This window comes from Glycine soja, chromosome 14 (assembly GCF_004193775.1).
Source record: "Glycine soja cultivar W05 chromosome 14, ASM419377v2, whole genome shotgun sequence".
In the NCBI taxonomy this organism is placed as follows: Eukaryota; Viridiplantae; Streptophyta; class Magnoliopsida; order Fabales; family Fabaceae; genus Glycine; species Glycine soja.
Genome location: NC_041015.1, coordinates 47,873,907 through 47,897,876, shown reverse-complemented (window position 1 = coordinate 47,897,876; position 23,970 = coordinate 47,873,907). Strand labels below are relative to the sequence as shown.

General features: G+C 30.4%; 2 protein-coding genes across 2 annotated transcripts; both read right to left on the bottom strand.

Moving 5' to 3' along the window:
• Window positions 1-633: 633 nt before the first annotated feature.
• Window positions 634-4,598, bottom strand: LOC114384773 (protein NTM1-like 9). Its single transcript, XM_028344560.1, has 6 exons — window positions 4,170-4,598; window positions 3,460-3,737; window positions 2,482-2,787; window positions 2,056-2,349; window positions 1,467-1,841; window positions 634-1,377 (listed from the first exon to the last, which is right to left on the bottom strand). Exons 1-6 carry the CDS (start codon window positions 4,369-4,371, stop codon window positions 1,060-1,062), a joined length of 1,773 nt encoding a protein of 590 aa, XP_028200361.1. The 5' UTR covers window positions 4,372-4,598; the 3' UTR covers window positions 634-1,059.
• A 7,876-nt stretch (window positions 4,599-12,474) lies between these two features.
• LOC114384163 (WAT1-related protein At1g09380-like) lies at window positions 12,475-17,159 on the bottom strand. Its single transcript, XM_028343821.1, has 7 exons — window positions 17,044-17,159; window positions 16,132-16,194; window positions 14,776-14,892; window positions 14,451-14,682; window positions 13,998-14,156; window positions 13,412-13,563; window positions 12,475-12,749 (listed from the first exon to the last, which is right to left on the bottom strand). The coding sequence occupies exons 1-7, from the start codon at window positions 17,157-17,159 to the stop codon at window positions 12,551-12,553; spliced, it is 1,038 nt and encodes a 345-aa protein (XP_028199622.1). The 3' UTR covers window positions 12,475-12,550.
• Between the last annotated feature and the right edge of the window lie 6,811 nt (window positions 17,160-23,970).

The window sequence follows — 23,970 nt, the reverse complement described above, 5'->3', positions numbered from 1 at the left end:
ATTTTGTGACAATTAATTTTGATATAATAATTAATATGTTTACATATATGAATTTTTATGAAACCTATTATTTTTATTTAAAAATTATATATGTAAAAAAATATATTATTAGATCAAAATTAATTATAATAAGATCAAAAAATACATTAGTAAATTTATGTTAATAAACATGATTTTTATTTATAATTTATATATGTAAACAAATTAATTATTAAATCAAAATTAATTATTATAAAATTTATCATTTAAATTTATATGCACATTAAATATACATTTAAAATTTAAGTGTTACAAATAATAACATTAATTATTTTATAACATAATTAACTTAAAAATCGTATAATCCTAAAGTCTGAGCCAATCCGTATGAGACTTGCTTGATTGTCCAACCCTTAACAACTTGATGTACGCAAATTGTACACATGTATGTGTTAACAACTTGACATGGTGTAACGGATTATAACATCAATAAACACTTCGTAGATAGATCCAGATTCTCATGAGTTGAAAATTAACTGCTGCTGGTGTAGTTGTGATCTAACTGCTAGCATTCAACAAACTATGTCCTTCTTTAATACTTTATTTCCATAAAAAAAAAATTAACTTTTAAGCATTGAGATCTTTAATACTTTATTTCCATAAAAAAAAAATTAACTTTTAAGCATTGAGATGGTCTGCAGTTTAACAAAAGCTACACAGAATCCTCCTCCCCTAGTTAACATAGCCAAAAAAGTGATACAACAAAACCACATGGGAACAAAGCACAAGTGGTAAAGTGACAGTCAAAATCCCAGGGTAACTGCGTGTTAACACCACTAACCAAGACAGAAAACTAACCTTAACCTCAAAACAAAAATGGAAACGGTCAAACTGTGAATCTAACTGCGGCAACACTACATGTCTATCAGACTAGACAGCTATGCTACCATATTCTGCAATGACTACTACATACATATGCACATATATATTATACACAACATTGTTATCAACAAGTCTCTAACGAGTCAATCCTACACGCCTCCTTAACAAGTCAATGATCTTCTACTGCATGTAAGCAGTTTAAGATCTGACATATGCCCATATATTAACAAGGAGTATTGCTGAGACCAATACAGTTGCAGAAACTGCAAGAACATAAGACCACGTGGCGCAATTAGAGGAAACCTTTGAGGTGTAGCAGCCCCTTCTGCTCACTAGAAGGTCTTTCGACCCCGAGATGGATTCTGCAGTTGCAACATGTTGCTGACTTATCTTTCTCGGGTCAGTTGACTTGGGAGATGCCTCCTCTGGTTCATCAGAATCATCAGTAACAGTGGAACTCTCATCAGAAACAGTGGAACTCTCATCAGCAGCATGGTTTTCTGAAGCTTTCTTCTCCTGCAAAATAGGAACACTAAAGTCTCAGCACACATTCAGTGACATCTATGAGTTATTAGATATATAAGTTGGATAGGCAAACTTATTACCGCACTAATGATGGTTTTTGAGTTATGGTCTTCTGGGGCACAAGCACAACTCCCATCTTTTGCTGTCTCCTGAGAACCAAGCGGACGCCTAACAACTCCCAATCGTATTCTCCTTGGTGCAATACCTTGTGATTGTATCATCATGTTCATGTTTGGCTGTTCATTTCTTCCATGACGAGTCCTTATTCTGATTCCAGTATCACCATTAACAAATGCATCAAAGTTTCTTGGTTGCTCACAATAGTTGGCCACATTGTGCACTTGGCCCATAGGACCATCATTTGAGAAAGCCATCTGGGGATTGTTCTGAAATAATCCTACATTGAACTTCTCCTCAACTGCCTCCTTAGGATAATCATGTAATGCTTGCAGATGCTGCAGCAGAAAATAGAAGATATAATAAACTCATTAAATAAATATAACAAAAATTGCAATTTGATATGTCATATTAGATGAGGGCAATTAACATAAAAACATGAATGAATAAAGGGTGAAGATGCCACTAGGTGTTTCAAAACTAATAGAAGTCATTTTGATGGAAGAAATCTAAAATGACCAAAGGATAAAAGGGATCAGATCTATTACTCACCAGCATATTGGCCATTTCCACATCTGAGTCACTGCCTGATCCATTGTCCTTAGGATTAAGGAAGGATGAGCCCAGATCTAGACTGCTGGTAGCATAAGAGAATGAATCCCAATTAACAACAGAGTCAAAAAATTCTGAAATATTCTCACTTGTACCATACTGAAGTTCTGATTGATTGTTAGCTTGATAATAAAAATCTGCTGGTAAATGTGCATGGACAGGGGAGAACAATTTGTCGTCTAATTGCTGATTTGTTGGGTCATAAAATATGTCCACGCTCAACAGCTGATCCTCCTGAATTAGTCAACATCAAGTATAGTTACAGAATCAACAAATTCAATGTTTTGAAATCAAATTAGGGGGAGAGTTAAAACAAGAGAAAGGAACAATGCAATCATAGATTGAAACTAAATCAGCCAATCTAACCTCTGCAACTGGTTCAACAATTTGATATTGTGCATCAGGAGCATCACATTCGTCACTATGAATATCACCAGGGGTTATAATGTTGGATATTGCTTCCTCGGAGTTCTCGGAAATAACTGGTAGAGGCTTATCATCTTCAGTAACCTGTGAGGAAGATGCTGGAACCAGAGCTGAATCAGATTGTATTTCGTCGGGAGAGTAATTGGCAGTTGTAGGAGTTGAAGCAGTCCGCTCCACATCATCACCGTTTGAAGCTTCAAGACTCTCATCTTGTTTCTTAAATAATCGACAAAGGACATATGGATTCTGTGATGTCAAATCAACCAAATTAAAAGTCAGCAACACATCATCATCATCACATACACTCTAATCTAAGATAAACATAAATTGCAGTAGCTTTATGATAAATAATATATATAGACTTGTAGGTACTACTGCATTAAGGGTTACAAGCACTTGAACCAGAGGTAATGGAAATGCATAATAGTACATTGAACTAGAAAAAGGAAACATAAGAAAGCCAAAAACATTTAGAATCAAAATAACTAGGTGTAGAAGTAATTCAAACAGATATTAGATACAATAGTCAATATGGTTTGACTCAAAGTCAGCAAACAAGAGCTTCTTACGGACATTAAAACCATGAGAAAAGTAGTAAAAGAGCAACCCTTGGACTTAAAAAAACAAGACAAGAAACAAATCTTTAAAGCAAAAATCTATTAGCTGAAATATGTAAATTGATCCATCTATCAACCAAACCTCAAAGTCTCTAACCAAATAGCAAGAAGAAGAAACGTAAATCATCATTCATCAAATCAAACATGGAGGGATAAAAACCAGCTTAACATCTTATACACTTCAGCTAGGAAAAAAAGAATACGGCTATTACAGTTCACAGCAATTCAGTGCCAAAACACCATGACAACAAAGATCAAAAGTAAAAATACCAAACAATAAAAGTAGGAGATGAGACTAGACCTGTCCAGGATTGGTTCCTTCAAGCTCCTTCAAGGTAGGCCTGTACTCATGCATAACCCAATTGGTCCTCTTCCCCTTGGGAGCACGACCGGTATAGAAAACAAGAGTCTTCTTCATTCCAATCAAGGTGGAGCCAGACTTAATCTTTCGATCCTTCCCCGTCGCCTTCCAATAGCCATGATTCGTAGCTCGGTTCAACCTGTGCCCGTTTGGATACTTCCGGTCCTGCGGACAGAAGAAGAACCACTCTGGATCCTTGTTCCGTACCACTGACAAATCTACAACAAGCACACCCCAAACCCAACAAGCAAATTAAAAAAAAAAAAAAGAAGCAAATCAAACAGCATAGCCACCTTCCGCATCATTGTTTACCACAAATTCCATATCCAACAATTCAAAACTACCCTTCCCCCCCCCCCCCCCCCCCAAATAAGGATAAAGCTTAAATACACTACCATAAATGTCTGATCTCCAATTAAAACCAACACTTTTTTATAATCTCTTCTAATCAACAAGATAATTATGCTGATTTTGATTATAGAACAACAATAACAATACTTAAGTTTAGCTCAAAAGAAACATCCTAAAAAGAGAGAAGAACTAGTTCATCAACAGTACCAAGAAGATAAGTAAAGCAAAAGACTAAAACTTTCCCAATTACACAAAAACCTCAAATCAAATTTCCAAAGAGAAGAAGTAAGAAAATATACCAGGCAAGTCCCAAGGCTCCCATTTGCAGACATCAATCTCACGAATAACCCAAACATCGTCACTATTTCCGTTGATCTTCGAGCGCAGGTAGTAGTCAATAAGCTCCTCATCGGTGGGACGGAAACGGAACCCTAACGGCAGCGTGTTGAGGGACAGCACCGCCGTGCGAGGCGGCGGGTAGCACTCCACAACAGCACCCATCACGGTTTAAGCACGTTTCAAAAACACCCAGAAGGGCAAAGAGAGAAAAAAGGAGAGAAAGGAGAAATCTTTGAGATAAATAAGGTGAAAACCGAAGTGGGGGAATCGTAGGGATTCTGAGGATTTTGATTTTCGCTGCTTTTTGAGTTTTTCGTCACGGGTTAAAGGGAAGTTGCTGAGAAAGTAGAAGGTGGGTGGTTGGTGCGTGTTAGTATTTTTGTTACACAGTGTTTGTGAAATTTAAAAGATTATAAATTCCTCGTACATGCGCTTCCGCTCTTAACCTCGGTTTTCGACGGAATCACACGGTTGTGCCAGTGTCCGAAGCAGACGTGTCGAACGTGTGAAGATGGTGGGGGGAGGGCAAAATGGGAAATGCGGGTTGGTGGAAAACAAGCGTCGAAAGAGATTGTGACACGTGGCGCTAATCGGGGATCGCAAATGACTTGGTGAGTAAGGAATCGTGCGAGTTACCAGTGTGTGAACCTGTGCTAAGGGACGTTTGAAGTTTTACTATAAACGACGATGAAAAGATTTGTAGCATACGCAAAACGACAACGTCCACACCAATGCACACAAAAAATAATAAAAATACTTGTTTATTCAACCATCAAATAAGTTTTTCAATTAATAAAAAATAAAAAGTTAATTAAAATACCTTATCTAATATAGCCTATCTTTTTTATTATTGTTAGACACATATATACTTATGCCTTAATGTCTAGGGAAGAATGGATAAAACAAAAACACACACAAACTAAATAAGTCCACATATCATTAGATGGAAAGTGCTTAGGATTATTTAGTGCATTATGTGTTGTTTGACTAACATAAGTTGCTTTATATAAAGGTAGTGAACTGCATGAATGTTTTAAAACAAACTATTTGAAATGAAGACCTATATACCATAGTGGAAAAAGAAATAATAAAAATAAATAAAGAACTTAAGAAAATTGGGATTTGGCTTGCAAATAAAAGTGAGCCGACAAAAATGAAATGTGAGGATTTCGCAGTAATAGACATCTACTGTATATGAAATGATTCGGAAAAAAGAAAATGTCCCTCGAACCAAACGTGTCGAAGCAAAATCAAATCCAAAACCCTAAATAAATTAAAAATTATACAATCAATGTACACGACAGCGGGTACGTGGAATTCGTGAAGTTGCAGAGATTGATGGAGCAAGAGTGTTGGAACCCGATGAGAGGCTTTAGCAGGATGCATTAAAAAATCGCACTCACGGGTAAAAAGTAACATCGTAATGGAAGAATAGATGGGTTTGGTTTTTTGTTTGTTTTTTTAAGAATACAAAGGGTGTTGAATTTAGTGAAGGTAGGAACAAAAAAGGGGAAGTCAAGGGATTCAATTTTTGGGATTTTTCTGACAAAAACCCTAATTATATCTGTTAGTCATCTAAAATTATTTATTAATGTTAATGATCACAATTTAGTTATAATTAATTTAAAATATAAAAGACTACATTGCAATTTAAAAACTTTTCTTTGAAACCCTGGCACGTGACATTGTTAAATGAGATGTCTTTAATCTATTTGTCCAATTAGACAAGGGTCAAAAACCCTACAAAATACAAAGGTTCTGGAAAAAAATTTATAATTATCTTGGATATAATATAAGTACTTGTTTGGTTGTGGGGAAGGATTAATTATTCAAAGAAGAGTAAATTTAAAAAAAAATAAAAATGTGAATCTTAAATTTTTTTTTCCATTATTTTAATTTAAATATTTTTTAATTTTCTTTTATTCTTTAATCTTTCACACAACCGAACTCATCCTAGGTGAATTAAGTGGGAAAGAGGGAGATTCACTTTTAGATTAGAGTGGAGGATAAGTTTCAAAACTGATTACTGACGAAATTCGTTGAAACTTTCATGACGGAAAGAACCTCATAGAATTAATTTGTGTAGGAGGTTAGTTCTATAAAAAAATCTTCTTCCGTCTTCACTTTTGATGCATCAAGTATAGAGCATCCTTATGGTTTGTTGTAAAAAATTGTGAGAGAAAAAGTGAGAGAGAACCTCAGAATTTTTAAGAGAGAAAATTAGTGAGTTAATTTGTGAGAGTCCTGTTCATAAATTGAAAATACATTGTTATGTTTTTACATTTCCTTTATTATAGTGAAAGATTTAAGAGCCGTACTAATCATGTGATTTTTCCTTACTCAATTGAGAAGGTTTTCAATAATAAAAATTTAGGGTGCTCTTATTCTACGTTAAGAGTCTATTTTGAATGCATATATGTAAATTATGATGACATTTTCTAGCCCAGAAGTCAACAAGCTAGTCTATTGAATAAAAAACATGCATAGGGATACTTTCACGCATAAAGCTCCTGATTCAACTTTAAAAATCTTTGAGAAAGAGGTTAATTGATACAAACCTTTGTAGGACTATTTATGAATTACAAACAAGTAGATATACATAAAAAAAAATTAGGAAATTTAACTTTCTTATGTAACTTTTTATTTATCTCAAGCATTTTAGTAGGATAATTTATATGTCAAACATTTTAATCTACTTTATCCACTTTGCGATGAAGGCCAAAGCTAACCATCAATTTTACAATACAATCTTCTTTTGTTTTCCATTTTTGTCAAACTTTTCAGGTTCTAAAACTACTAAATTCATAGGTGAAGAACTTGTCATTAATGTGGTCATTGATTCTGCTTGAGTGGACAAATCAATTACATTTGATATTTTTGCGGCTGCTAGAATTGGTTGTTGAACTGTGCATATTGTCTCATTGTTTTTTCCCCACAAAAAGGAGTATAATCCCACCATGATCAAAATCATGCCTAGCAACCTGCAAATAGATCTTAGATTAAGGTCAGCTCAAGGATAAAACAATTAACTTTAAATCCATCAATAAAAAAGTTTTTAATTTTTATAATGCAAAAATGTTTCACATGAATGTTCACTTTGTTGACAAAAATAGAAATAAATAGATTTTTAATATTTCAAATTTTTATATTTCAGTTTTTACATTTTATTCTGTTTATTTTTCTTATTATTTTATTATATATAACTATCTTATTTCAAATAATTTTTTTCTCTTCAAATTCATTTTAGACCGTACTCATTGTTGGATTGATGCTATTTTAAATGAATAATTTTTCTATGTGTATCATAAGGAAATACCAAAGCCAGATTATTGAGGAGGACAAAATTAGATGAGATTTCTTAGGAACTTTTAGTATTATAATTTAATCAAAATTAGAATTTCACCTTAGCATATGTAATATTTGTACATCTTTATTATAGAAAGTACCAAAATGAATCTCTAATTCCAATTATAAAGCAACACACAAAAACATTCAAGAAATTGAATAATATAAGTTGAGAAGATCCAATCTATTTTAAGATTAAATGGTGTTCCATCCTAGTTCCTAATGAAGTCGACCAAGTAATTGTGTGATGGTAGTTGAATGTCTAGAGAAGGTAAGAATATAATGGAACATTGAAATTGGCATAATGTTAGGAGAAATATTCATACGTTCCAACGGTTAATGGTTCGCCAAGTATGATAGCTTTTGAAAAGACCACAAAAATAAGAGTCAACTTACGCGACAAATAATAATTCCTTTTAAATTGATTGAAAGTGATTACACGCAAGAGGACCTAACAATAAAATCTTTTTCACAAACATAAAAAATAATTGAAATTATTAAGAGAGTTGATATATTACTATCTCATATCCAATGAGTGCATAACTCATTTGGATGAACAATAAACATGAATTGTTATAAATTTTTTGAAATTCAAGTTCAATTCTTATAAATAAAAAAATATTACAATTGTAAAATTGAGAACTTAACAAGAGAAATAACACAAACTTATGTACCACCTAAAACTCAACACCATAGCAACTAGATTTTTTTTCTTATCTCTATATTTTAAAATTAGAGATTAATTTCTTGATGTATAAAAATTTGTTAAAGATGTCATAATCTCTTAACAAACATTCTTACATACATGTGATATATTACTAAATAAAAAAATATGTAAAAGCAAACTTATCCTAAAATTTAAATGAGACCTCAGTCAAAACAAGTAAAGCTTAACAGACACCAAACATAAAAAATGTTTCAACCCAACCCAACATTACTATAAGTAAAACACATAGTATCATTGTTATTATTAAGGTAAAATATAATTTTGATTCATATACTTTTGGTCAAATTTAAAATCAATCAATGTGGTTTCTATATAATTTAAAAAATAATTGTTTTAATCCTTATTTGGTTCCTTGATTATTATTACATAAGAACTAAATTTACATTTTTTTAAAGTACTCCAATCAAATAGATCATTTGAAATTTTAAGGACTAATATCAAGTTTGACCGAAAGTATAAGTAAAAAAACATATTATATCCTTATTACAAGTGTGACAAACTTGGAGAAACCCATGACAATTTGACACAAACTTTCCTGGCATAATAGTTTTGTTCTAATGCATAGCATCTCTCACCATATTCATTTCCCTTTGAGAAATTTCCTAAGTTATCCATCATTTATTTCTACAGTTGACTTTTTAAATTTTCACTCGTGTAGTGTGCATCACATAACTACATACATAAGTTATCAAGCCATAAAATTTTCCTTCATCTATGTCTATATGTTAATATGTTTGTCTCTCTTGTGATAAGAGACAAAAAAGACTAGTTAGCACTTATTTTGCTTCATTATTGTTAGTCGTTATTTACGACTAACTTTTGCATTGAATAGTTACATAAAATTAACATCTTTCCCTCAATTTATGGTTCTTTTTGTAGGAATTGTATATATTTTCATGTTTATTTTGGTTTTATATAGTGAATACTCTCATTTTGTGAATTAAGGTTGAAACCACTTCAATTTCATTCTAAAAGAAGAGAAGGTTCAAGCAGCTGGTATCTCGCTAAGTGAGACATATGCGCTTAGTGAGTGACATCCGCAAAGCGAGGCACACAACTCACTTAGTATGCCGAGAAACCCTAGAAGAGGATCAGTCAAATATGTACTCGTTCAGCACGCTGCAAGCTCACCCAATGAGTTGTTTGTCTCTTCTCGCGCTCAACATGCCTAACTCGCTAAGCCAAAATTCACTTACTTTCGCTTAGCGAGTCAATCTCACTAAGCGAGCCTTCAGAATCTGAAACGTCAAGGAGCTTTTAAAACATTGAAGTTGGCGGAAAGTAAAGACAATAGTCGAAAAACAGAGCCAAGGGAGAAGCTAGAGTGATAGAAATGAAACCACCAAGAGACTCTAGGTTAAAGGAGTGAGATTAGGGTTGTAGAGGTTGAAGGAGACATCCTCAACCATTCTTAGCCATTTTCTTCCCTCAAAATTTGCCCTTTGTATTGAAAGCTCATTACTTGTAATGGAAGGCTAAACCTCTTGGTTGAACCTTTGATGTAATTTTCTTTCACTATCTATTTAATGTTGTTTTTATGTGTTCATTGCTTCTATCCAAGCTTATTTTTACATGCTTGTGGCTTGATCACCCATTTGTATGTATAGTTAGGATTTTTAGCATTGGAAAGTGCTTTAAAGCCTTAGAACTTGATAGAACAAGCTAGAAAATTGTATGTCTAAGAATGGAGTGCAGCGATCTAGTCCATATTATGATGTAGACTTAATGCAACTCTTTTAGGCTGAGTTTGTTGAGGGATCAAGAACGAGGTTTAAATAGAGTTAGGCCTATTCACTCAAGGGATCTTGGTTTGGATAATTTCTCAGCATAAGAACAATAAGATAACATTGAATAGAGAAAAATATATAGCAACACCAAGGTAGATTCAGTAGAATAACCCAACACTTTTTCACTTGACTGTTTTTATTTCTCAAACCATAGATATTTAGTTTATAGTTAACTAGATTTCCACACAAAAACCCAACTTGATATTTACTTCACTTTTGGTTGTGTATAAATGTTTGCTCACTGAACATACATTTTCTGAGTGAAACAAGTTCCATATGGATACGATACTCGATTCTTACCGTTTTATATTACTTGCACAACTCGGTGCACTTGTCGATTAGCATCGCAGACCAAGCGAACAATTATCTCTTATCTTCTCCTTAGAAAAATATACATTGCACGAGTTTAAACTTACTTTGAAAGGGTTATTCATTGCTTTCATTGCTTTAATGCATGGCATCTGTCATATTCATTTTTCCTCTACTTTGAAAGGGTATATAAGTTTTACCCGTTGCACTCTACTTATCATCATATTGTTGCTTTGCTCTTACTTCAAACTATATTTAAGAGTAAAACAACAAGAAGAATGAATAGCCTATACCCTTGTAAAGTAGAGTGCAAAGGGGACAACACAAATAGTGGCAACAATATGAGGATAAGTAATAAGTGCACCAAGGAAAGCCTTTAACCAAGATAATCCTTGATAGAAGCTGCTACCCAGTTACAAAAAGTTGCATTAACACCATGCTCAATATAGGTTGAGAAGAAATGAACCATTCCTTCAAAGTGTTCATCCTCTTTCTCTCAATTGCTCCACCCTCTGTGTGACTAATTGTATCATTCTAAGGAGAATTGAAGAAATAATGAACGAAAATAAGTGTTAACTTGTTGTCTTTGTTGTCTCTTACCATGAAATATATTAAAATAGACATAGATGAAGGAAATGATTCCGACTCAACAGTTTATGTAAGCAGTTATGTGATACACACCACACAAATGAAAAATTAAAAAGTCAAGTGTAGAGATAAATGGTAGACTGCTTAGGAAAGTTTGCAAAGGCTAGGGAAATGGACATGGTGACAGATGCCAGGCATTAGAGCAAAACTATTATGTCAGGAAAGTCTGTGTCACACTGCCACGGGTTTCTCCAAGTTTGTCACCATTAATTACTTGCTATGTTGTATTCCACTACTTTTAACCAGGTAAAATATATTTTTGGTCTTTATGCTTTCGGTCAAACTTGATTTTAGTCATTGTAATTTCAAATTGATCAATTTGGCTCCAATACTTTAGAAAAACATGTGAATTTAGCCCCTTACACGAATGACTGAGGAATTAAATAAGGATTAAAACAATCATTTTTTAAATTATACATACTTAATTGATCAATTTTAAATTTGATCAAAAGTATAAGGACCCAAAATATATTTTACCCTTATAATAACTATGATGGTATGATTATGTTTAGCAAAATTAACTAAAAAACTAACTTACTAAATTATAAGTGTTCGATAAAATTAGTTATTGAAGTAGATGAAAAGTATAAAACAAAAAAATAATAAACCATGAATTATTTAAAAAGGATAATAAAAAAATTTGATAAATATAAATGGAACAAAATATAAAAAACTAAAAGTTATAAATTAGTGTTTTAAAAAATATTATTTCAAATAGTATTTAAAAAAAACAATAAAAATACTAAAAAAGTTTATTTATTTAAGCGTGAAATATGTTTTCAATTAATAAAAAGCTAGTAACTAGTTGAAGAATATAACTTATCTGTTTTACTTATAATAACTTTGGGATGTGACATTGATGTTTGCATGGTGCTAGTTAAGATTTGCTTGTTTTATTGAGATCTAACTTAAATTTTAGGATAAGTTTGCTTTTACATGTTTTGTTATTTAGTAATATATCACATGTATGTATGAAAGAATGTTTGTTAAGAGATTATGACCTCTTCAAACAAATCTTTGTACATCAAGAAATTAATCGCTAATTTAAAAATTGGAATAAAAAAAAATCTAATTGCTATTATTTTGAATTTTTGGTGCTACATCAGTTTGTGTTATTCTTGTTATTAAGGTATGAATTCTGATATAATAATATTTTTAATAGTAAGAATTGAACTTTAATTTCATAAAATTTATAATAATTTATGCAATTTGTTCAACTAACTGGATAAATGCCATTTGGATATGAGATAGTAATATTTCAACTCTCTTTATAGTTCCAGTTGTTTCCTTTTTCATGTTTGTGAAAAAAAGGTTTTATTGTTAGCCTTAAGTTGGATCAAAAGATATACATCTATTGAAGATCGGTTTTGTTATATATTATACCATGCAGCTCAACAAAGTCATCAATTATCATCATATTAGTAATAAAGTGAAATGGTTCCCGCTCAAGATAGCATGGTAATTTAAAAATTAAACAGAATAGCTTCTAGCATGGTAATTTTTTTTTCAGTTTTTGTCAAACTTTTCAAGTTCTAGCTAGACCTACTGAATTCATAGGTGAAGAACTTGGCACTATTGTGGTCATTGATTCTGTCCGAATAGACAAATTAGTAACGTTTGATATTTTTGCAGATGCTAGTTGTTGAACCCTACGCATTGTCTCATTGTTTTTGCCCCACAAAAAGGAGTATAATCCCACCATGATCAAAACCATGCCTAGCAACCTGCATGTAGATTTTAGATTAGGATTAGTTTAAGGATAAAACAATTAAACAAGTTTTAAGCCTCAAACTGTAGATCCATCAATAAAAAAAGTTCTTAACTTTTATAAAGAAAAAAAGTCTCATATGTTGACAAAAATAGAAATAAATAAATTTTTAGTATTTAAATTGAGATATGGATATTTCAAATTTTTATATTTCATTTTATATTTTATTCTATTTATTTTTCTTATTATTTTATTATATATAAATATCTTATTTAAAATAAAATATTTTTCTTAAAATTTATTTTAGACTTCACTCATTGTTGGATTGGTGCTATCTTAGATTTGTACTTATTCTACATATTAGGAACTTTTAGTATTATAATTTAATCAAAATTAGACTTTCACCTTTGTAGTATATGTAATCTTTGTAAATCTTTATTATACAAAGTACCAAAATGAAACTCCAATTCCAATTAGAAAGCAACCCACAAAAACATTCAAGGAATTGAATATAAGTTGTGAAAAGCCAATTTACGTTAAGAATAAATGGTGTTCCTTCTTAGTTCCTAATGAAGTTGACCAAGTGATTGTGTGATGGTAACTGAATGTCAAGATAGGGTAAGAATATAATGTAACATTGAAAATTAGTATAATGTTTAGAAGGAGAAATATTCATACATTCCAACGGTTAATGGTTCCCCAAGTATGATAGCTTCTGAAAAGGCCACAAAAATAAGAGCCAGGGGATTGAACATTGGGGGATAACTAGGTCCTTTGATTGTAATTGCCCAAGATAATATAGTGAATGTAGCAGCTGTAGCCAGTGCTCCCTACACACAAAAAACACTTGTTATAATATCACTTTAGAGTGTTCATGTTCCTCGATCAAAGTTCAATGTCAAATCAAATCATAGTTGATGGCTTTCAAATCTAGAAACTAAGCTACATCTTGATGCATTTAGTCCATTTCAAATTATTCTAAAAGTAAATAAATGAAATTATTATTGTAAATTGCAATTTCTTAGCAATGAAATTTTTATGTATTTGTCTGGTAGACTTTTTGGATGAATTTGAACTATCTCTTGACCCGGAATCAAGGACTAACCACTCTGTTTTCATAACTTAATAAGGATGAAATTTGAGAGGTACTAATTAATTTTTTTGGGGCCATGTCATTGTTTGATATAAAAGTATTGAAAAAAATTACATAATTTGATGTTAAATTGAAGAGAAAATATTTTAGAAAGCATTGAGAGTATCTTACCGAGTACACTATAGTGACCAGTTGTAGATTCCACTCTAATTTCCAAGCAGCTTTACTGGAATCTATGCAAACACCTATGATTCCTCCTTGAATTGCTGCCAAAACGCATGCTAGCATTGTTCCGGTATACCTTAGTGGAAATACTTTGAGCAACTGGACCTGTTTATTAAATTGGAAATAGTCATTTGAAAAGGATAATAAATTAATAATCACATGAAAGCCTTTTTTTGTTGCAAAATTGAAGAAAATTATTAGCAAGTAAACTGAAAAAACTTAATTACACATCTTATACTCTTATTAGATGTATGATGTGATATAGTTAACACAATTCATCATGATTTTGTTAATTAGTATTATATAAGTTTATCTGGGAAGATGCTCTTATAAATGAAAATAACAGATCATTCAAGCAAGTTATAAAACAATAGACTAAAGAAAGAATAGGATACATACTTGAACAAGAAACCAAGCTGTGTATGAGAAGCAGCTACAAATCAAAACAAAAGTGCCCCGAAGCATGTGAGTTTCGTGTGCTGTGGCAACAGTTTGAACATGATGACTCTGATGGCCAAGATAAAATTCCTTCCCTTTGTAAATACTGGTAACTAATGCTCCTCCAACACACAAAATTGCCCCTCCACACTTAGCTCTACCAGCCCAAGTATGCAGCCCCAATTTCTCCAATCTACATTGATTCATCAACTAGTGCTAGTTATGCAATAATGCTAGGAAATATTTGTTAGATTTATACATATAAACTGGTATAAATTCTAGATACCTGAATATGATAGAGGTAAAGAAAGTACATATAGGAACCAAGTTGAGAAAGTTGACAGCATAAGTAGCAGAAGTGTCTTTGAGACCATAATAGAATAATCCTTGAGCCAAAGTCATCCTGCATGTGATGCCATCACATTGTTAGAAAAACATATTAACAAGCCATCAATTATTATAAATATCCACTTTATAGCACTTGTAAAAGTTATATGGTTTAATCCTTTCAAGGTAAACAATGCCATAATGCCTATGTTGTATCTGTATTGAAATCACAATTCCATGTAGTTCACACTATTTATTAAGTATAGAACACTAATTGATAGTTGAAAGTAAAATGAAGACAAAGTACTTAACTCATATGGAGTTGCTCTTGCTAACAATATTCATTTGTAAGGTCGTTTAGGGAGAATGTTTAGTTTTTATCATAGGAATTCAAACTAAGGGATAATCACAAGTGTTAGGCAAATAGACCATGAAATTGTGAGCTTTGAAAAATAATTAATATTTTTAAATGATAAATAATTAGTGTGTAATATGAGATAAAAGTAGTAGTAATTTCTTTTGTTTCTTAGACGAAGAGCTACACCTATCTATTTTATCATCAACTTAAAAACAAAAAAAAACGGTTCTATTTTGGTTGCATGTGTAATATTATGGTTAAACCGACTCAATTATCATCTATTTTGCCTCATCATCTTAAAAAAGTAACATTTATTGGTTGTTATCAACATAACAAAGAATAGATTTACTAACAAGTGTAGATGATAGGATTTTGCATGAAAATCTATGTAAAGTTTCGTAAAAAATATATAAAATTTGATAGTACAAATTCACACCCAAAGGATCACACAAAACTTGATTTGCAATTAATTATTATTTTTTTCTTTTTTTGTAGTATCCATATTTTGTCAATTTGAATGTGGCACTGACTTTTATTCCCATCACAGTCAAACCAATTCACTAAGTTTCAATACATTGCAACATATATAGCCATGTCAAATATAGTCTCATAAGTCACATTTCAATCCTCTACAAAAAGTCACATTTCAAGAAGTTCATTTTATGTTGTACTTAAAAATAACGATATTGTTAAGAAATCTTTTAAGGATACTAGTTAAAAAAAGTTAGTAAATAATTTTTTTAAAAATAATTAAAAATTACAGTTAGAAATACATGAATCCATGAAAAATGTTAAATGTTACTTTCCCTCTCTCTCTCTTTTTATAAAATCTTTTTATTTTAGAACACTTAGTATTATATATTTTCCTAAGATCAAAAGTGCACAATGTCATTTATAAATGAATGCTTCTATATTTGGTTAATCCAATTTTGAGGAACTAAATTAAAGAATGTGTACCCCATCAATGCATTAACGAACAACCAAAACCAAACCTTCGGAGTAAAATCCTTTGTGCGGCCTCTACATTCACAACCAAAATGATTTCCAAGTCAAAATATCAAGAATTAAAAGAGTGGTTAAAAGAATATAATATTATTTTGTATGTGTTAAGATATTAATTTATTTATATTTATATTTGTAGTAAAGAAGATTATTAGGAAAGAAGATTATATTTATAACTTGAGTCTTTAGAGTTAGTTTTAAGCAACTAAGGAAAAACATTATTAGGAAAGAAGATTTATCATATTAAAACTACAAAAATATATGTAATAAAGTACATTTTTAATGGTTTGAAATCATCTTCAAAACTGATGTTAACAAAAATATTTTTATTTAACATTATTATAAAGTATTAGAAGAATTAATATGAGAACATAACATCAACAAAGATAATTTGGCTTCATTTATTTTGAAATTTCTTCTTTTTAAAAAGAAAAAATGCAAACACATTCTGAAAGGTTTTAAAAACTAAGTAACTTATTTTTTATGAAGAACTTTTTTTAATAAAATTAGGTAAAAATAACTTTTAAAAATCTAACTCCCCTTATTTCTGTGCACACTCTATGTGTCCCCCATCATCTTTTTTTTTCTCTTTCTCTTTCTCTCTATGTTTTCACTCTTTCGTGTTGTTCTCTTGTCTCTCCCCCTATCTCTTTAATAATTCCTATCATTTCCTCTTTACTATCTTTCTAATAATCTTTTATTTGAAAAAAATAAAAATCATAAAAACTTTTATTTTATTTTTAAAACTCTTATGAATTATAATTTTAAAAAAAATTTTAGATTAAAAAATTATGTTAAACATAATGTTAGAAATAGACATGGCAATGAGGCGGGTCGGGTACGGGTATTGTCTTCCCAATCCCTTACCCTGACTCCTCAACATATCCCCATACCCGTACCCGATACCCGACGGGTTTGAGTTTATTGTCCCATCCCTGTACCCGACGGGTATCGGGTATCCCCAATCCCGTTCCAGACACCATTTAGAAAAATATATTTTTTTTTGTAAAAAAAATAATTAAAATTTGATTTTAGAAAAAACTAAATTGATTGTTAAACATTTATTTTTAACTACTTATATATCAATAAATTTATTATAACGTGTGTGTACATAAATAGTTCAGAAAATAATATTAAATTATGTAAAAATTCTAAAATAAAATTAACTAAAAATAAAAAATTATATATCTTTTGATTAAATTATGCAAAAATTCTAAAGATTTTAAGTGGCGGGACGGGTTCGGAGTTAGGGTCGGGACGAGTCTAATAATCCCATACCCGTACCCGACTTTTGGTTATCGGGGAAAACCCGAACCCGAACTCATACCCGGTCAACTCGGGTATTACCCGTCAAAGTCGGGACGGATTCGGACGGATACCCACGGGTACGGGTTTTCTTGCCATGTCTAGTTAGAAATCTTGAGTATTAGATTACATATATGCTAGATTATTGTATTTTCATTACAATCTTTGACATTGAAAGAAACTTTGAACAAACACAATTGACGCATGAGTATTAAATTACGGCTACACGCAAATCATTTCTTAAAACTTTGAATAATTAAGAGTGAAACAAATTTTATGAGGAACAAATAACTAGAATGAAAAACATACCTTTCAAAGTAAAGTGCAAAGGGGGCAACACAAATGGTAGCAACAATAAAACGATATGCAATGAGAGAAAAGATGAAAGAGCCTTGAACTAATACAACCCTTGATAGTAGTTGCAATCCAGTAACAAACACTTGCACTAATATCATGCTCAATAGAACCTGAGATGATTTAAACCATTCCTTTAATTTAAACCTCTCTTGCTCTTCTCCTCCGTTGCTCTATTTGTGTCACTCATTGTGTCTCTCTAAGGAAAAGAAAGAAATAAAGCAAATTAATAAGGTGTGAACTAGTTCTATAAATTATCTCTTACCACAAGAGACACAAATATATACTTAACAAATATGTGTGTATATAAAAGGAATAAAGAAACGGTTTTGGCGATCGGCAACTTATGTAACTATGTGAATTGTGAAACACATAACAAACCACTAGTGAAATTAAAAACTGAAGTGCGGAAATAAATGAAGAAAAGCTAACTTGAAAACTTCTAAGGGAAATGGACATGGTGACAGATGCCACACATCTGAGCAAAACCATCATGTTAGGAAACTCTATGTGTCAACTTGCTAATGGTTTCTCCCAGGTTGTCACCGTTACATGTTGTACTGTATGCCATTTGTGGCATGATAATAATAGTAAGAATATGCTTTAAATTAAATAGTTGGGTTGGGACATTTCGTGAGGTAATAAGGTTGGTGCCGTGTTCGAGTGCTAGCAGTTAATATATATCTTCTATATAAGGAAGTGTCAATATTTGAGCAAATATCTTGTGAGAAAGTTCAGGTGTGAAGAAACCATGGTAAGTTAAGAAAGATGATGAAAACAAGTCTTGCTAGCATCTAGAGCCAGTATTGAATTTTATGGCCGAATGTAGGATAACAACGCAGGAATTAAGAGGTACGCTAAATAGCTATTTGGACTTACCTCTTTTTTTTCTATTTCTTTTTGGCTTTTTTTCATACTCTTTTCAGTTAAACTATGATGATGTGACAACATGAAATCTTCATGTTGAAACAACACAAATGTTGAATCGTATCTATTCACGATAGACAACACACTTTGAAGAATCCTAAAGTTAAAGAGAGATTGAAAATACTTTAATGAATTTTATTAGACAAAATGTTAAGTTGAACTTCTATATATGCACGATGGATAACACTCTTTGAAGAATCTTAAAGTTAAAAAAAGACTCAAAATATTTTAGCATATTATGTTATGCATAAACTAGCGACTAACATAATAGTGAAAATATATTAAACATAAAAGGTTGGTCAGACAATCCAATATATATATAGACTTATAGCACAATTGCAACCCATATGGTGAGGGTTCATAAACATCATATCTTACTAAAATTCATTCATGTTAAAGAGTAAGCTTACTCTTTAAGCTTGGTGTTTGGGATGTTAAACTATTTCAATTCTATATTCCTTTGTTGTTGCTATCTCTCTTATATACATATTTACTAGGGCAACATGTAAAGAAGTCTCTCGAATTAAGGGTGTCATGCATTTTGTGCTTTGAAATTTAAATTTACCAACACTAATCTTCGGACTCAAGATTATGTCCTGTAGCTTCTTCTAAGTGGATTTTGTACAGCTATTTGAGTAGGTTAATGTACACTAATATTCATAGCTAGATTAATTGGATGACTTATATATAGGCAAGGTTCAAATTAAGAAAAAAAATCATTTTCTACACATACATAACATATATTTAGAATGCACAGGTTACTTGTGTTTTGTCATTTTTATACAATTTATATTTATTTGCAAGAATGTTTACGACATTCATTTAAGATATCTCGTAATCTTTTTGGATTCAAATTTCTGTCAAATTAGTGTATTTCTTATATAAAACAAAGAAAAAATATTTTAAGTTTTAAAAGATTGTTCAGTATATAAAAATATTTTACTATAATAATTAAGACAAGCAGATAAATTATTTATTAAATTAAAACAAATTACTTGAAAATTAAGAATAAAGACAAAATTTTAACATCATAATTAGTTGATGAACAAATTTTCAATATAAAAAACTTCATTTTTTGTTCGAATTAATGAGTTGTGGTATAATTTTAAACTTTATCATTTTTTTTCAAATAAAAAAAGGGTTAAAAATACAAATTATTTTTGCTGAAAACACTCGGCAGTGGGTTTTCTTTATCATCCAACAGATTTTTAATATTATTTTCAAATATATATGTTATGTTTAATGCCACAACAAACCACGAGCTAGAGTTCTAACTGAATAACAAACCCTTAGACTTTTCACTAATCTGAGTAATCTCAGATTTTTTTTTTCATGAAATTTATTGTCTCTCTCACTCTCGATCTCTCCCTTATCATTCTCGAGCTCATTTAACTATTAGCTCAGTTCCAAAACCTTTAGATTTCATCGGGTAGCGTAACAACTCTATATCTTTATTAATTGCATTTTTAAAAATTCGCATATGTGCAGGATAATTATATTTATAGTAAATTTAAGAAAGATGTTAAAACAACAAGTTAATGAAATCAATTAAAGCAGCAAACTGGGGAATCAAAAAAGAAAATGTTAAAAAATACAATCTCTAACTTAATTAATGAGTTTTTTCATTTTGCATTTTTAAACATAATTATTTGGTTATTTTTTCTCTCTTTGTTCTGTCACTTCTGTGTATGAAAATAAAATAAATTAAAACTTGTATACGTATGAACAACGTTTATATTAAGATACATAAATTGAGAGGGAGAGAGACTAGAGAGATACCTTTTCTGATAGAACCTTCAAAGAGCTATAGAAAACTGAATAATCAGAATACAAATCTCTGCAACTCCAAGGTTTATTGGACCCTTTTTAAAATGTAAAACGAAATCTTCAGCAGCCTATAATACAAGGGAAAGAAAGGAAGAAAAAAAAAAACATATAGTTGGAATGCATGTTACCTTGTATTAACGATGAAGCACAGAGCTTCTGATTGAACAATATTATTATACCCGCACGTGATGATTTGTCATCACGGGTATACGATAGAATAGGTTGTATTTGACATGTTCTTATTTTTTGCTATTTTTTTATATTCAAATGATAACAACCTACAGAAAAAAGGAGTTTGACGTAGTTTGTGTTAAAGCCATTAGAAAACAAATTATGCTAATGATTTAATTAAAGAAATGTTCATTGGTCAATGATCTAGAACGTACGGGAAGTATAATTCGTAAGAAGCCCGTTTTGTAAAACGGCTTACAAATTAGTTTGTTGAATTCATTCAACTTGTTGATTTTCTCTTTCACTCTTAAGAGTTCAATTAATTCTATATGTTGTCAATATACAACCAATCAGAAATCATGATACCTGCACCCAAAAAATATCTTCACAAAAAAAAATCAGAAATAATGAATTAATGATAGATTTTCTTAAAATCAAGGTAACTATAGTTGTTAAAAAAAGATTATTGTTGTAAAAAAAATTAAATTTACTGTTTATATCTTTTTCTTCTTTTGGTGAGCAAGTTGCCACACCCGCGCATATATATATATGAGACTTTTTATGAGTATATCTTTTTGTGATTAGATGTGAGTATGATCATCAATGAGTTAAAGTGTTTAAATTTATTTGTTATTTTTTAAAATTTAATATTTTATATACTATTTTTTTAAAATTGAATACCCATTATTTACTTATATGTGTTATATAGTCAAATAGTGGAAAAAAGATCTGAGTAAGAATCATATTATTGTCATCTTCACCCAATAGACTAACATACTATGTTAGCACATGGTTTAAAACTTGTAATATAATAACTGAGCACCATAGCCACTAAGTCAAAAAAATCCAAAAACTAAAATTATAACATATAGTTTTACAATTTTAATGTTTCTTAAATAGTTTAATGAGTAGTGATGTTGAATATTCAACTAAATCTAAAATAATTTGAATCAAATTAAAAAGCATAATAGATGTTCTACAACTAGTTTTGTTGAAACATATTTGAACCACAAAAACTTAAAACATAATAGTAATTGATTTTTTTAATTCAAAAATATATATTATATTTGTTAAATAGTCAAATGAATAGTGATGTTGAATATTCAACTAAATCTAAAATAATTTGGATCAAATTGAAAAGCATAATAGATGTTCTACAACCCTCTTTGTTGAAACATATTTGAACCACAAAAACTTGAAACATAATAGTAATTGATTTTTTTAATCCAAAAATATATATTATATATGTTATATATAAAAATAAATAATAATAATAATAATAATAATTTAATACAAATCAACTCAGATATAAAACATGTGACTCAATCCAAAATTCAACATGTTGGATTGAATATTTTTGTGTTTGAGTCAAACCCAACTCAATTCAAACTTGAATGGATTGGGTTGAATTTGATCGAAACACAAAAAATACTCAATCCAAATTATTTTGATTAGTTTGGATCAACTTGAATTCATGGGTGATCCATGCTTCTGAACATTCCTATTAATTTACCATTTTTTTCATTTGATCCAGAAGATTTTAAAAAAAATTACACTATAGCTTTTCTTAAAGAAAAACTATTTATAGTTCACAAGTTAAATTTTTATTCTTTTGTAAAACATTTATCGGTCTATTCACCAACAAAATCATTCATTGGTTTAGAGGGTACAAACATCAAATTTTATTGGGAACTAGTATTTTCACTACCACAATTGTTATTTAAACTACCTAGGTGGGTAATTTTTTTATTTCCAAAATTGTGTTTTTCATGGAAACATACCTCTACTATGTATTATATGCCAAAATCATGATTTCGCTACATATGTTTTTTCACTCCCACACTACACATGTTCAACAAAGGAATCACAATTTTGTTGTGCATTTTTCTGGTCCCTAAATAACACAACAAAATTATATTTTTGTGTAAAGGGGTGTAAAAAAATGCAAAACAAATCATGATTTTATTGTATTGCTCAACAACAGACTTATGATTTGGTTGATTTTTTTTTGTCATTAAATAACACAACAAATCATGTTTTCACTGCATAGAAGTGGTGCAAAAAAATACATAACGAAAACATGATTTTTGTAGTATATTTTGTAAAATATACACAAAGGAATCATTCTTTTGTTGTGCACTTTTTTATATTCCTATTTAATTAATTTTAATTACAAGTTACCTTTTTTAAAAGTAACAAGATGAATTGTGATATAGTTTATCATTTTCAATAGTAATCAATATAATTTTTTAATTAAAATTGAATTAATTAGTTAGAAATTATCATTTACAAACGTAATATGATTAATTATTATATAAATTACCTTTATTAACTGTAATCAAATTAATTTATGATATTAATTTGTATCATAATTAATTTGATTACAATTAAAAATGGAGGGAAAGGAAATAGTGAGAGAAGAAAGAAAATGGTGGGGTGTCATGATGGAGAACTGAGCGAGGAAGGGAAAAAGGTTGGAGGACAGGAAAACTGATAAGGATAAAATGGTTATTTGCTAAGGTTTGATAGTGTTAATAACAATTCTGTCAGGGCAATAGCAATGCTCAATTTTTATTTTTTTTTCAAACGGGTCAATACCCCAAACCCAAGAGTCAATTATGGTTTGGACACAAGATTAGAGCTTTTACTTCCTGTATCTACTTTTTTTGCTTTCTACGTCCCAAAAGACATGAACATACATAGGACGACTCTTAAGCTGAGAAACAGCCCAAAAGAAATTTGTAAAACTTGATCTTGTTCCATGAAGACCTATCCAAAATTATGTATTTATACTTCCAAAAGGCCTTTTCATATTTATGTTTTTATACTTCTAGAAGGATATTTTTATAGTTATGTTTTTGTATGTTTAATGTCTAATAATATAATGAAGACAAACAACCCTTGCAGACTTAATGAGACATTGGAGAGGGTCTAGACATAAGTTGTAAAGCTAAAATTGAGAGAAAATATTTTTGATAGCCCGAGATGCCAATATTCACTAGAGAAACTATCTAAAGACATCTCTAATAGTCAAAGCTTATTATACTCACTTTGTGTGTCTTAGAGCATATTTAATTATTTTTTATTCTTAAAAAACTTTGAAGATTGATTGCTTATATAAGATCCTCAGGCCAAAACTTAAGAAACTCACAATGCAAACTACTTGCTTCAACAACGACAAAAAAATATTTTTAAAAAAATATATATTCT

Excerpts from the sequence above, each read along its gene's own strand:
- LOC114384773 (XM_028344560.1), bottom strand. The coding sequence starts at position 4,371 with ATGGGTGCTGTTGTGGAGTGCTACCCGCCGCCTCGCACGGCGGTGCTG. Across the intron at positions 2,788-3,459 it reads AAGGAACCAATCCTGGACAG|AATCCATATGTCCTTTGTCG; the intron begins GTCTAGTCTCAT and ends TTGACATCACAG. Across the intron at positions 1,378-1,466 it reads CAAAAACCATCATTAGTGCG|GAGAAGAAAGCTTCAGAAAA; the intron begins GTAATAAGTTTG and ends CCTATTTTGCAG.
- LOC114384163 (XM_028343821.1), bottom strand. The coding sequence starts at position 17,159 with ATGGTGTCTGGAACGGGATTGGGGATACCCGATACCCGTCGGGTACAG. Across the intron at positions 16,195-17,043 it reads GGATATGTTGAGGAGTCAGG|AGGCCGCACAAAGGATTTTA; the intron begins GTAAGGGATTGG and ends TTGTGAATGTAG. Across the intron at positions 13,564-13,997 it reads TGGTCACTATAGTGTACTCG|GGAGCACTGGCTACAGCTGC; the intron begins GTAAGATACTCT and ends TTTTGTGTGTAG.